Raw genomic sequence first — 15,025 nt, forward strand, 5'->3', positions numbered from 1 at the left:
TATTTTCCTTCTCCTTCTCCTTACCCCATCTCCTCGTAGCCTTTTCTTACAGGAAAGCTCCGCCAGCCCTCCCTTCAGGAATCAAAGCCAAGCCCCTCATAGCCGTGACCACGCAAAGCAGTAGCGAGTCCACTCATGACAGCTTCCTGCCTCGAGAGGTCAGCCGGAGCCCCTCCTCGTGGTCCAAAGAGGCCGCCAAGCGCTGCAACTCCACCGAGAGTTTGGAAAGCACCAAGATCACTGCCATGTCCCTGGATTTGCCTTCCCTCCAAGCCAGGACTGCCCCCAAACCGTCCACCCTTATCATCCGGACGATCCCCGGGAGGGAAGAGCTGCGGAGTCTGGCTCGCCAGAGGAAGTGGCGCCCCTCCATTGGAGTTCAGGTAGGTCCAAACAAAACTTGACATTGTGTAGAAATTTTGTTCTGAGCTGGTCAGAGCAATTCAGCAGTTGCACGGGATACAACAGAGCTTTTCAAACTGTGTAGTGACACATTAGTCTGTCAGCTGCAATGTGTGAGTCATGTGAATGTAAGGAGAAATGACAAAAATCTTGGAAATCTATGCTATTATCTTACAAATCTTATATTGGGTTGTTGTGAGTTTTCTGGGCTGTATAGTCATGTTCCAGAAGCATTCTCTCCTGATGTTTTGCCTGCATCAATGGAAGGCATCCTTTAGAAGTTGCGAGTTCTGTTGGAAACTAGGAAAATGGGGTTTATATATCTTTGGAATGTCCAGGGTCAATGTCAGCGCACAACAGCCGTTCCCAATAACGACACAGGACTCCAATCCGTAATCAATCAGAAACTTTTACTGTTCAGACACAAAGAAAGCCAGGATTGACTAGCAGCCGCCGGTCAACCCTTATATACCCTCCCCCACATTTGAAATCTCCTTTCCCGCCAGCCAAGAGTCCCACGCAACATTCCCGCCAAATGCCAACTGCTCCCTCCGAGGTCACCAGCGACACAGTCCTTATCAGCGTTGCATGTCAGGATCCTGGTTTTTAGTGCCAAAACCCAAGGCCTGGAAACCGGCTCCTGACAGCCACCTTGATTAGCAATTAATGGCCTTGCAGGGCCTTCTCGGTGGTGGCCCCTCACCTGTGGAATTCACTCCCCGGGGAAGTTAGATCAGCGACATCCCTCCTTTCCTTTAGAAGGAAATTAAAAACTTGGATTTGGGACCAGGCATTTGGGCAACCTGGCAGATAAATAAAGGCCTACGACGACTGATAGGAATAGACAATGTAGAATGAAATATGGACTCTGAGTTATCGAACGCAGAGCTTGAGATTGGTTTATTGACTGTGATATATACTGATTGTTTGTAACTGTTATAACAGTTTTAATTACTGTTTTATACGTTTATCTGTATTATTGTGTAGGCATCGAATTGTGCCTTTTTTGTAAGCCGCCCTGAGTCCCCCCTCGGGGGTTGAGAAGGGCGGGGTAGAAGTACACGAAATAAGTAAATAAATAAATAAATTGCCGTTTCAAGGCCTGGCTTCTCACTGCCTGACCTTTAAAAGGATTCCCCCAGGCAGTAAGGAGCCAGATGTTGAAACTGCTAGGCTATTAAATGCTATCAAGGTGGCCAATTGAAGCATTCACACCTACATCCAACAGACAAGACTCCAGCCCAGCGTACCTGTCCGAACGTATCTCCTTCTATGTCCCGCCTAGGAATTTAAGATCTTCTGGAGGGGCCCTGCTCTCGGCCCCGCCCTTGTCACAAATGAGACTGGCAGGGACGAGGGACAGGGCCTTCTCGGTGGTGTCCCCCCGACTGCGGAATTCACTTCCCGGGGAAATTAGATCATTGTCATCCTTCCTCTCTTTTAGAAGGAAATTAAAAACATGGATATGGGACCAGGCATTTGGGTAATCTGGCAGATTGGCAAGGACAATGACGACAAGTGCTTTGGAAATGGATTATGATAAGCTTTTTGTTGTTGTTGTTGTGTCAGGAGCAAGTCGCTTCTGATGTGAGAGAATTGGTCGTCTGCAAGGACGTTGCCCAGGGGACGCCTGGATGATTTGATGTTTTTATCATCCTTGTGGGAGGCTTCTCTCATGTCCCTGCATGAATTGCTGGAGCTGATAGAGGGAGCTCATCCGCCTCTCCCCGGATTCGAACCTGCGACCTGTCGGTCTTCAGTCCTGCTGGCACAGGGGTTTAACCCACTGCGTCACCGGCGGCTCCTATGATAAGCTGAATGGCCCACTAAATACGGAACTTGGTGAAACAATGGCCACTAAGTTGGCTTTTTATGACATTTTATTGTAATAATTTTATGTTTAACTATTTATAATTTATTGTTGATATGTATCTTTGTTTAACTGTAGGCATCGAATTGTGCCGGCTGGGAGCCGCCCTGAGTCCCCCCTAGGGGGTTGAGAAGGGCGGGGTAGAAATGCGTGAAATAAGTAAATAAAATATGAATAAATAAATTTCTCCCATCCTGGATATTCATGGGAGTTCTGTGTGCCAAGTTTGGTTCAAATCCATCGTTGGTGGAGATATATAAAACCCCATTTTCCTAGTTTCCAGCAGACTTCACAACCTCTGAGGATGCCTGCCATAAATTGTAGTTGAACTATAAATTCCAATTACAAAAACTGTAGATTGCAAATCACAGTTTCTCTGTTCCAAGAATTTCTACATTGAATGTAACCTGAGAACATTCACACGATTAATTAAAGACTGTTTATAAATAGAAGATAGTTTATCAATACTTTGTCAACACAGTGAAACTAGAGCTTCCAAAATCACAATTAAACAATGTCAGGCACAGTGACACAAAATAACACTTTCTATGTTGTCGAAAGATCTTCTTCCACAAACAACATCAGGGACAGTGACACACGGTTTATCAATACTTTGTCAACACAGTGAAACTAGAGCTTCCAAAATAAGAATTAAACAATGTCAGGCACATTGACACAAAATAACACTTTCTATGTTCAGTTCTGTGGGTTTTTTCGGGATATATGGCCATGTTCTAGAGGCATTTCTCCTGACGTTTCGCCTGCATCTATGGCAAGCATCCTTAGATCCTCAAGCGACCTCACACCTCTGAGGATGCTTGCCATAGATGCAGGCGAAACGTCAGGAGAAATGCCTCTAGAACATGGCCATATAGCCCGAAAAAAACCACAAGAACTGAGTGATTCCAGCCATGAAAGCCTTCGACAACACTTTCTATGTTGTCGAAAGATCTTCCATAAACAACATCAGTGACCGTGACACACAACAAGGTCTCCCGGGTTGTTTCCCTTGTTTCGCAATATCTTCTTCAGGTGTTATGATGTTTTAATTCACTAAATAAGAAACACAGCAACATAAAGATAATAGATATACTACAATCCCTGAATTGACATAGAAACATAGAAAGTGTTATTTTGTGTCACTGTGCCTGACATTGTTTAATTGTGATTTTGGAAGCTCTAGTTTCACTGTGTTGACAAAGTATTGATAAACTATCTTCTATTTATAAACAGTCTTTTATTAATGACATGTTACATTCAATGTAGAAGTTCTTGGAACATAGAAATTGTGATTTGCAATCTACAGTTTTTGTAATTGCTGTTATAGATATCTGTGCATGTTACACTTATAGGAACTATAAATCCCAGCAACTACAATTCCCAAATGACAAAATCAATCTTCCCGCCCCCAACCCCCAGTATTCAAATTTGGGTGTATCGTGTATTTGTGCCAAATCTGATCCAGTGAATGAAAATACATCCTGCATATCAGATATTTACATTACGATTCACAACAGGAGCAAAATGACAGTTATGAAGTAGAACGAAAATAATGTTATGGTTGGGGGTCACCACAACATGAGGAACTGTCTTGAGGGGTCGCGGCATTAGGAAGGTTGAGAACCACTGATGTAAACAATTGGGTAGAGCAGTGTTTCTCAACCTGGGGGTCGGGACCCCTGGGGGGGTCACGATGGGGTGTCAGAGGGGTCACCAAAGACCATCAGAAAACACAATATTTTCTGTTGGACATGGGGGTTCTGTGTGGGAAGTCTGGCTCAATTCCATCGTTGGTGGGATTCAGAATGCTCTTTGATTGTTTGTTGTTCATTCATTCAGTCGTCTCCGACTCTTCGTGACCGCATGGACCAGCCCACGCCAGAGCTCCCTGTCGGCCGTCACCACCCCCAGCTCCTTCGTAGATTAACTATAAATCCCAATAACAGCTCCCAAGTGTCAAGGTCTATTTCCCCCAAACTCCACCAGTATCTACATTTGAGCATATTGAGTATCCATGCCAAGTTTGGTCCAGATCTATCATTGTTTGAGTCCACAGTGCTCTCTGGATGTAGGTGAACTACAACTCCAAAACTCAAGGTCAATGCCCACCAAACCCTTCCAGTGTTTTCTGTTCATCATGAGAGTCCTGTGTGCCATGTTTGGCTCAATTCCATCATTGGTGGACTTCAGAATGCTCTTTTATTGTAGGTGAACTATAAGTCCCAGCAACTACAACTTCCAAATGACAAAATAATTTCCTCCCCGACCCCACCAATATTCAAATTTGGGCATATAGGGTATATGTACCAAATTTGGTCCAGTGAATGAAAATACATCCTGCACATCAGGTATATGCATTACAAATCATAACAGTGTACAGTTATGAAGTAGGAACGAAAATAATTTTATGGTTGGGGGTCACCAATAGTCCAGAGGACAGGAGCAGAATTCAAAACGATCTTGACAGGTTAGAGAGATGGGCCAAAACTAACAAAATGAAGTTCAACAGTGACAAATGCAAGATACTCCACTTTGGCAGAAAAAACGAAATGCAAAGATACAGAATGGGGGATGCCTGGCTCGAGAGCAGTACGTGTGAAAAAGATCTTGGAGTCCTCGTGGACAACAAGTTAAACATGAGCCAACAATGTGATGTGGCGGCAAAAAAAGCCAATGGGATTTTGGCCTGCATCAATAGGAGCATAGTGTCTAGATCTAGGGAAGTAATGCTACCCCTCTATTCTGCTTTGGTTAGACCACATCTGGAATATTGTGTCCAATTCTGGGCACCACAATTGAAGAGAGATATTGACAAGCTGGAATGTGTCCAGAGGAGGGCGACTCAAATGATCAAGGGTCTGGAGAACAAGCCCTATGAGGAGCGGCTTAGGGAACTGGGCATGTTTAGCCTGAAGAAGAGAAGGCTGAGAGGAGATATGATAGCCATGTATAAATATGTGAGAGGAAGCCACAGGGAGGAGGGAGCAAGCTTGTTTTCTGCTTCCTTGGAGACTAGGACGCGGAACAATGGCTTCAAACTACAAGAGAGGAGATTCCATCTGAACATTAGGAAGAACTTCCTGACTGTGAGAGCCGTTCAGCAGTGGAACTCTCTGCCCCGGAGTGTGGTAGAGGCTCCTTCTTTGGAAGCTTTTAAACAGAGGCTGGATGGCCATCTGTCAGGGGTGATTTGAATGCAATATTCCTGCTTCTTGGCAGGGGGTTGGACTGGATGGCCCATGAGGTCTCTTCCAACTCTTTGATTCTATGATTCTATGATAACTGTATGAAGGGGTCACAGCATTAGGAAGGTTGAGAAACACTGGGGTAGAGTGTCCTTTTTCAAGAGGTAGCATCTCTTTCTGTCTGCGCACAATTTTTCTGACAGCCCAGAAAAGTCTTGGAGGCATAACCTGAGGCCACCTCCTGCCGTAGATGTAAGATCTCAACTGTTTCACAACATTCTCTTGTGATCCATGAAAAAAAAGGCTGTTCAAAACATCAACTTGGATAATAAACGTACCATCAGCTTTCGCGTTTTTAATTTTTGTTCTAAATTGGCGTTTCCCCTGCTCGCCGTACTTCGTGAGCCAGCCGGTTCCCTTGTCAGTTAGAATCAGCCCAGGTGTTATGGAGGGAGGTTAAACCAAGTTCAGACAAGTGTATCGGAGCGGTTCAGTTGCGGGGGCAAGCTAGCGGAAAAGAAAGGTCTGATTTAACTTCATGGTCCACGCTTGCTTGCTTGACAAGGTCAAAAATGTTGAAAATGGTGGGAGGGCAGCACGTCTCCTAACGAATCCCTCCGAGCTGATGCAAAATGAATCAATTAAGCTCCGAATAAAACAAGAGTCACAAAGTGATGTGTTTTGCAAAAAAAACCTGGTATTTGGTATCCAGACCAAGATGGTTTATGGTCCCAGCTCTAATCTCTTGATATTTTAGAGAGTAATCAGAAACAGGGTTGTTGTGAGTTTTCCGAACTGTGTGGCCATGTCCCAGAAGCATTCTCTCCTGACGTTTTGCCTTCTGGAACATGGCCATACTTTCCAGAAAACTCACAACAACCCAGTGATTCTGGCCATTTATTTCTCGTGTCAGGGCAGCCAGTCAATTATATTACATTTCTAACAGAACAAAGCAAACAAACAGACAAAATACAAAATGTGTGAGTTTGGTAGTTGATTAAATGTCCTTTGACCAGTAGCTGGCCACTTGGAGTGCCTCTGGTGTTGCTGCAAGAAGGTCCTCCATTGTGCATGTGGCAGGGCTCAGGTTGCGTTGCAGCAGGTGGTCAGTGGTTTGCTCTTCTCCACACTCGCATGTTGAGGATTCCACTTTGTGGCCCCATTTCTGAAGGTTGTCTCTGCATCTCGTGGTGCCACAGCGCAGTCTGTTCAGCGCCTTCCAAGTTGCCCAGTCTTCTGTGTGCCCAGGAGGGAGTCTCTCATTTGGTATCAGCCATTGGTTGAGGTTCTGGGTTTGAGCCTGCCACTTTTGGACTCTCGCTTGCTGAGGTGTTCCAGCGAGTGTCTCTGTAGATCTTAGAAAACTATATCTGGATTTAAGTCGTTGACGTGCTGGCTGATACCCAAACAGGGGATGAGCTGGAGATGTCTCTGCCTTGGTCCTTTCACTATTGGCTGCCACTTCCCGGCAGATGTCAGGTGGTGCGATACCAGCTAGACGGTGTAATTTCTCCATTGGTGTAGGGCGCAGACATCCCGTGATAATGCGGTATGTCTCATTAAGAGCCACATCCACTGTTTTAGTGTGGTGAGATGTGTTCCACACTGGGCATGCATACTCAGCAGTGGAGTAGCACAGCGCAAGGGCAGATGTCTTCACTGTGTCTGGTTGTGATCCCCAGGTTGTGCCAGTCAGCTTTCGTATGATATTGTTTCTAGCGCCCACTTTTTGCTTGATATTCAGGCAATGCTTCTTGTAGGTAAGAGCACGGTCCAGAGTGACTCCCAAGTATTTGGGTGTGCTGCAATGCTCCAGTGGGATTCCTTCCCAGGTGATCTTCAGAGCTCGGGATGCTTCTCTGTTCTTGAGACGAAAGGCACATGTCTGTCTTTTAGATGGGTTGAGGATCAGCTGGTTTTCCCTGTAGTAGGCAGTAAGAGCACCTAGAGCTTCGGAAAGCTTCTGTTCTACCATCTCAAAGCTCCTTGCTTGAGCAGTAATGGCACGGTCATCAGCATATATGAAACTCTCTGTCCCTTCTGGCAGTGGCTGGTCATTTGTGTAGATGTTGAACATGGATGGAGCAAGCACTCTCCCCTGAGGCAGGCCGTTCTTCTGTTTCCACCATCTGCTTCTCTGGCCCTGGAACTCAACAAAAAAGCTCCTGTTTTGTAGCGGGTGAGGTGGTAGCCCAGCTCAGAAAAGGCCTTCCGAGCTGATGCAAAATGAATCAATTAAGCTCCGAATAAAACAAGAGTCACAAAGTGATGTGTTCTGCAAAAAAAAAACCCTGGTATTTGGTATCCAGACCAAGGTGTCTGAGGTTTATGGTCCCAGGTCTAATCTCTTGATATTTTAGAGAGTAATCAGAAGCAGGGTTGTTGTGAGTTTTCCGGACTGTGTGGCCATGTCCCAGAAGCATTCTCTCCTGACATTTTGCCTTCTGGAACATGGCCATACAGTCCAGAAAACTCACAATAACCCAGTGATTCTGGCCATGAAAGCCTTCAACAATACATTAATCAGAAGCTCTCTAAATAAGGAAATGTAGACAGGTGGCCTTCCAGATCTCTCCACTGGCTATGAATGATGGGAGATGCAGTACAATGGTTTTGGAATATTGGCAAAGCTGCATCTGAATTAAAAAAATAGCTCGCTTTGACTCTTCCATTGTTTTTGCTTTCAGTTCTGTACATACAATTGAGTTATTGGGGACTAGCTGTACCCGCCACGTGTTGCTGTAGCCAACCTTCCCTCCCTCTTTCTCTCCTTCTTTCCCCTCTTCCTTCGCTCCCTCTTTCCTTTCTTCCTTCTTTCCTTCTCTCCTTCCATCCTTCCTTCCCTCCCTCTTTCTCTCCTTCTTTCCCCCCTTCCTTCACTCCCTCTTCCTTCCTTCCTTCCCTTTTCTTCTTTCCTTCTCTTCTCCCTTCCTTCTCTACCTTTCCTTCCTCCCTTTTTCTTTTCCTTCCCTTTCTCTCATTTCTTCCTTCTCTGCCACTTTCCTTCCTTCCTTCATTTTTGCTGTCATCATTTGGACAGCAATGATGATGATGATGATGATGATACCAGGGGTCCTCAAACTTTTTAAACTAGGGGCCAGTTCACTGTCCTTCAGACCGTTGGAAGGCCGGACTATAGTTTTTTTTAAAAAATCAATTAAAAAATTCCTATGCACATTGCACATATCTTATTTTGCTGTGTGGAAGGGCCCTTCGAGGGGGTTCTTTCTAGCCCTCTTTAGGCACTAATTCCTGGAGCAGAGAATGGGAAATCTTCCTATTTCTAGTCTGAACAAAATCTGGCTACCAGTATTAAAAAAACTCTAAAAATATAACTGTAAATAAGGAACAACACTCAAACACAGGGGAACTCCAGACAAGAAACAATCAGGGCCAGCTAATCACCTCTCAACAAAGGATTCTCCCTAAAAACTGTCAGGCTATGAAATGGTAATCAAGGTGGCCAATTGAAACATTCATACCTACCTCCAACAGACAAGAGTTCTTTCTCCCACCCTGGATCTTCCACAATTATCCTAGTTAAAGGTTTTCCTCTGACATGAAGTCCACACTCTGGGGTGTGGTGCTCATCTGCATTGCTAAGTCGAAGAGCCGGCGTTGTCCGTAGACACCTCCAAGGTCATGTGGCCGGCATGACTTCATGGAGCGCCGAGGCAGCCTCCCCGATGGGCAGCGTGAGCCTGCCAAGGGAGGAGCAGCACCACGCAGCCTACTTGCATGTAAAGCACCTCACGAGTGCTTTACGGGCGAGTAGGCCGCGCAGAGCAGCTGCCCTTGGCTGGCTCATGCTGCCCATCGGGCCTGACGGATAGCGTGAGCCAGCCAAGGGAGGGGCACTGTGTGGGGGGCGCTCCTCCTCCGCGGGCCGGATAAGTGCCCTTGGCAGGCCGGAAGTGGCCCGCGGGCCGTAGTTTGGGGACCCCTGATAATATATTCAAAGGGTCAGAAAAATCCTCAAAAGCAAGCTCAATGAAGGCAATACCATCCAGGCCATAAACTCCTGGGCCATACCTGTCATAAGATACACTGCTGGCATCATAAACTGGATGCAGGCAGAACAATTTGGACAGAAAAACAAGAAAACTCATGACTATTCATAATTCACTGCATTCTCGCAGTGATGTTAACTGGCTCTGTCTGCATAGAAGGTCTGGTGGCAGAGGACCTTTACAAGTCAAACAAGCAGTTGAAGAAGAAAAACACGGCAGAATATGTCAAGGAAAGCCAAGAACCTGCTTTAATTTTTTTATAATAATTTTTATTAAATTTTCACAAAAGAATTACAATGAAAAAAACATTTCCAAATGTTCCCACTAAATAATAAAAAAAACCACAAAAACACACAAAACCATCAGCAACAAGAAAAAGAAGAAAAAAAAATAAAAAATAAAAAAAACACCCACACAAACCAACACCCTAGTGCAGGGGTCCCCAAACTACGGCCCATGGGCCGTATGCGGCCCGCCGAGGGCATTTCTCCGGCCCACACGGCATGGCCTGGCCTGGCCACGCCCACCCTGCGCCGCTCTGCCAATCGCGGGAACCCTCTGCTCCGGCCGCTCTGCTCGTGTGGGAGGGAGAAGCCTCCCAGGTGGGTCCTCTGGAGACCAGAGCGGCCGGAGCAGAGGGTTCCCGGCCGCTATTGGCGGAGCAGTGCCGGGTGGGCGTGGCCAGGGAATGCCGCCGTTCCCTAGCCACGCCCACCCGGCACCGCTCCGCCAATAGCGGGAACCCTCTGCTCCGCCCACTCTGCTCTCCGCGGCCACAAGGCACCTCCCACTCCACTCCTAGCCGCACCGGGATAACAAGCCCCGCAGCGCCGCTCTGAAAAGGTTTGACACATTTGGGCACATGAATAATAATAATAATAATAATAATAATAATAATAATATATTTAATAATAATATATTTAATAATAATATATTTAATAATAATAATATAATTATTATTTGTCAAATACATATATATACACAATTATTATTACTATTATCAGTGGCAAGTTTGCTCCAGATCCATCATTGTATGAGTTCACAGCAATCTCTGGATTCTATTTCCCTCAAACTCCACCAGTGTTCACATTTGGGCATATGGAATATCAGTGCCAAGTTTGGTCCAGATCTATCATTGAGTCCACAGTGATTTATGGAGGAAGGTGAACTACAACTCCAAAACCAAAGGACACTGCCCACCAAACCCTTCAGTATTTTTTGTTGGTCATGGGAGAACTGTGTGCCAAGTTTGGTTCAATTCCATCGTTGATGGGGTTCAGAATGCTCTTTGATTGTAGGTGAACTATAAATCCCAGCAACTACAACTCCCAAATGTCAAGATTCTATTTTACCCCAAACTCCACCAGTGTTCACATTTGGGCATATTGAGTATTTGTGCCAAGTTTGATCCCGATCCATCATTGTTTGAGTCCACAGTGATCTCTGGATGTAGGTGAACTACAACTCCCAAACTCAAGGTCAATGCCCACCAAACCCTTCTAGTGTTTTCTGTTGGTCTTGGGAGTCCTGTATGCCACGTTTGGTTCAATGCCATGATTGGTGGAGTTCAGAATGCTCATTGATTGTAGGTGAACTATAAATCCCAGCAACTACAACTCCCAAGTGACAAAATTAAATTTTTTTGAGTGAAGGACATACATTGAGTTGTTAGGTGTCTTGTGTCCAAAATTGGTGTCAATTCGTCCAGTGGTTTTTGAGTTCTGTTAATCCCACAAACGAACATTACATTTTTATTTATATAGAAGTGTGGGTTTTTGTTTTTTGATTTGGGGGGGGGGGGGTTGCACTGCAAAAAATATATGTGCAGAGTGCATAGGAATTCATTCATGTTTTTTTCAAAATATAATCCGGCCCTCCAACAGTTTGCGGGACTGTGACCCGGCCCTCTGTTCAAAAGGTTTGGGGACCCCTGCCCTAGTGCGACTTCCATTCTTCTTACTTAGCCTTTACCCTCTTCCTTCTACCTTCTTTCCCTCCCCTTCCATTCTCTTTACAGAGTTTGGTTAGGTATAGAGAGAGAAAACAGTATACAGCTTTATTTGTCGTGTCAGGACAGCCAGTCAAATTATATTACATTTCTAACAGAACAAAGCAAACAAACAGACAAAATGCAAGCAAGTATACAGCTATTCCTATCTCTCTTATTCCACTTAACTTTGCCAGTCTTTCCTTTCTATATATTCTTGTAAAGCGTTCCAGTCCGTTGGCTTCATACCCCTTCCATTATGTTGCCTCAACCAATATGTTAGCTCATCCATGTCCTTGATATCTATTATTTTTTCTATCCAGTCCATTTTCGAAGGTATTTTCTCCTGTTTCCAAAATTTGGCAAACACCATTCTTGCAGCCGTAGCAAAGAAAGTAAATAGTTAAAACTTGTGCGCCAACTGCGCCCGTACCTTGGGAAGTCTGACTTGGCCACGGTAGTCCACGCTCTGGTTACATCCCGTCTAGACTACTGCAACGCTCTCTACGTGGGGTTGCCTTTGAAGACGGCTCAGAAGCTTCAATTAGTCCAACGGTCGGCAGCCATGATACTAACAGGAGCAGAGCACAAGGAGCATACAACTCCTCTGCTGCACCAGCTCCACTGGCTGCCGATCTGCTACCGGGCTCAATTCAAAGTGCTGGCGCTGGCCTTTAAAGCCCTAAACGGTTCTGGCCCAACCTACCTATCCGAACGTATCTCGGCCTATCAGCCCACCAGGACCCTAAGATCTTCTGGGGAGGCCCTCCTCTCTATCCCGCCTGCTTCACAGGTGCGGCTGGCGGGAACGAGAGACAGGGCCTTTTCTGTGGTGGCCCCTCGGCTATGGAACGCCCTTCCCATGGAGGTAAGATCAGCCCCCTCGCTGATGGTGTTTCGAAGAAGATTAAAAACCTGGATGTTCGAACAGGCATTTGGTTAATTCGGTGCAATGAATGTGATGATTAAAGGATTGGTAATATGGACGACGAAACTGGATCACGATTTTAGTCAGGAGATGCATTGGATTGTTATTGATGTGCCAATGTTGTGTATTATGTTTTTATTGTTTTAAATTGTATACTGTTGACGGTTGTATTTTGTATGTTGTATTTTGTTGTAAACCGCGTTGAGTCGCCAGCTAGGCTGAGAAACAGCGGTATACAAGTACAGTAAATAAATAAATAAATAAATAAATAAATTTTCCTTATTAGTATCCTTAAATATGTCTGAATCGAACATGCCCAATAAGTACATTTCTGGTATCAATGGGAACTCAATGTTTAAAAATTTCTTACATATTGTGTGAATCATTTTCCAACAGGCCCGTAGCGAGGGGGGGGGGGTTAGGGGTTCAACCCCCCCCCCCCCGAAATGTTTCAGATTTTTTAAAAAAAAAACCTGGTTTACTCATGAATTTTAACTGGTTAACCAAATCCCCCCTGCTAAGTCTATGAGATGCAAAAAATCAAGAGTTCCTCCAGAACTGCAAGCACTATCTCAAGCAAATATTGGCAATTTATTCACACTGTCATTACTTGCAGCAATAGCCGATGTAGTTGTTCTGGTACAGCTATACCAAGAGCTCCAACTTTATTTGCTTTGTATTAAATGTTTGCTTGCAGTCCTAGGTTTCAGGGACTCTGCAGATAGGTGGCTTCTTTGGTTGCAGTCATAGGGCAAGTCACCTGTTCATCATTGTTAAGTTTTGGTCCCGTCCCTTGCTCAGGGCAATTGGGAAGGGAAGGGAGCTATTTTTAGTTAGGCTCAGCAAGGTAAGCTTATGTATAGGATGTGTGCAAGCTTCCCTTGTACAAAAGCTTCAACCCTTAAGACCTTCCAGGGGAGAAAAGTCTTAAAAGTCTCCAAAGAATTTCCAGGAAAACAGCCCTAAAGACCAAAGAACTCCAGCTGGAGAACATCTACTGCCTTGCTGGTAGGTCCACTCGGCGTTCGAGACACAGTTCGACCCGGTAGCGGAGCCCACATCAGTAAGGGTTAGATTACAGTCAGCCTGGGAGAAGTTAAAACGGGGATTTTCCTTTAAAATAAGAAGTTATTGAAGACAGTTGCCTGTCCTTCGTGGGCAAGATTAGGAATTCACCAGTTGCCTAAAAGCTTGGAATCATTTGCTTAACTTTACTGAAGATAAGAGAAGTTTCTGTTTGATTGTTCATTAATAAAAGACTTTGTTGTACTTCTCAAGCCATCTAAAGACGGTTTGTGGTGGAAACCTCTGAGAACTTCTCTTTAGGCCCCCTGGCTTCCCGCTGGGCAAAGGTTGCACATCCTGTTCTAAAGACAATTATTTACAGGCCCAGCGCGCGACAGAACAGTAGTGATGCAACCAAGTTGGGGGGGGGGGGGGATGTTGAATGCTCTCATTAAGGAGGCCAGACTTGGTGGAGGTGGTTGACAAGGGCGGAGCTGCAGGCTGTTGAAGGCTGCTCTGCCCCCTGCTGTGCTCTTTGCTTCAGCGTGAGCTAGGAGGCAGGTTTCAACCCCCCCCCCCACCCGAAAATTTCAACCCCTCCCGAATTTTTTTTCTGGCTACGGCCCTGTTTTCCAATACTTGTTTGTTTTTTCACACGACCACCACATATGGTAGAAAGATCCCTCCTGTAGCTTACATTTCCAACATTCCTTATTCACCTTTTTATACATTATGGCCAATTTTTGCGGTGTCATATACCACCTATGTATCATTTTAAGCCCATTTTCTTGTAAATCTGATGCATATGTATATTTCGCCCTTTTTGTCCATATTTCTTCCCATTCTCTTAATTGGATTGATCTGCCAATGTTTTTGGCCCATCGAATCATCGATTACTCAAGGAACCTGCTTTACTTACTTACTTAGGTGATCCCTCGTTGGACGAGTAAGATGGTCTTCCATTATGCGTTTCCTTGTGGGTTCGTAGGTGGCTGTGGAGCCCTATTCTTGACCCGCATCTTCTCCCACAGTGAGGGCATTGGTTTCCAGGTGGAAGGCGGTCCTGTCGGGGTTGGCTTGACGCGCCTTCCTCCTGGCACGTTTCTCTCTTTCACCCTCCACTCATGCCTCCTCGAATTCTGCAGCACTGCTGGTCACAGCTGACCTCCAGCTGGAGCGCTCAAGGGCCAGGGCTTCCCAGTGTCTATGCCAGAGATTTTAAGGTTGGCTTTGAGGCCATCTTTCAATCTCTTTTCCTGTCCACCAACGTTCCGTTGGAACCTGCTTTAATTGAAGTCAATAATTGGAAACTTCTCAAAGCACAACAGACAAAGAGTCAGTACAAGAAAACTGCACTCCAAACCAGAGCTGGCAGCTGGCACAACAAAGCATTACATGGGCAGTTCCTTGACAAAACTGAAGGAAAAATTGACAAGGAGAAGACCTGGTTATGGCTCACAAATGGATCCCTGAAGAAGGAGACAGAAGGCTTGATTCTTGCAGCCCAGGAGGAAGCCATCAGAACAAATGCAATTAAGTCCAGGATCGAAAAATCAGCGGATGACCCAAAATGCAGACTGTGCAAGGAAGCTGATGAAACCATGAACCGTATGCTCAGCTGTTGCAAGAAAATTGCAC

The 15,025-nt window shown here is 45.3% G+C and overlaps 1 protein-coding gene across 2 annotated transcripts in view; it reads left to right on the top strand.

Moving 5' to 3' along the window:
- Nucleotides 1-15,025, top strand: part of DLGAP3 (DLG associated protein 3) — a 555,041-nt gene that overhangs the window by 471,104 nt on the left and 68,912 nt on the right. For both annotated transcript variants that reach the window (XM_060784572.2, XM_060784573.2), the window contains exon 7: nt 40-383. In XM_060784572.2, coding sequence (XP_060640555.1) covers nt 40-383 — 344 coding nt within the window. The remainder of the gene's footprint in view (nt 1-39; nt 384-15,025) is intronic.

The sequence above is a fragment of the Anolis sagrei genome, chromosome X, assembly GCF_037176765.1.
Source record: "Anolis sagrei isolate rAnoSag1 chromosome X, rAnoSag1.mat, whole genome shotgun sequence".
In the NCBI taxonomy this organism is placed as follows: Eukaryota; Metazoa; Chordata; class Lepidosauria; order Squamata; family Dactyloidae; genus Anolis; species Anolis sagrei.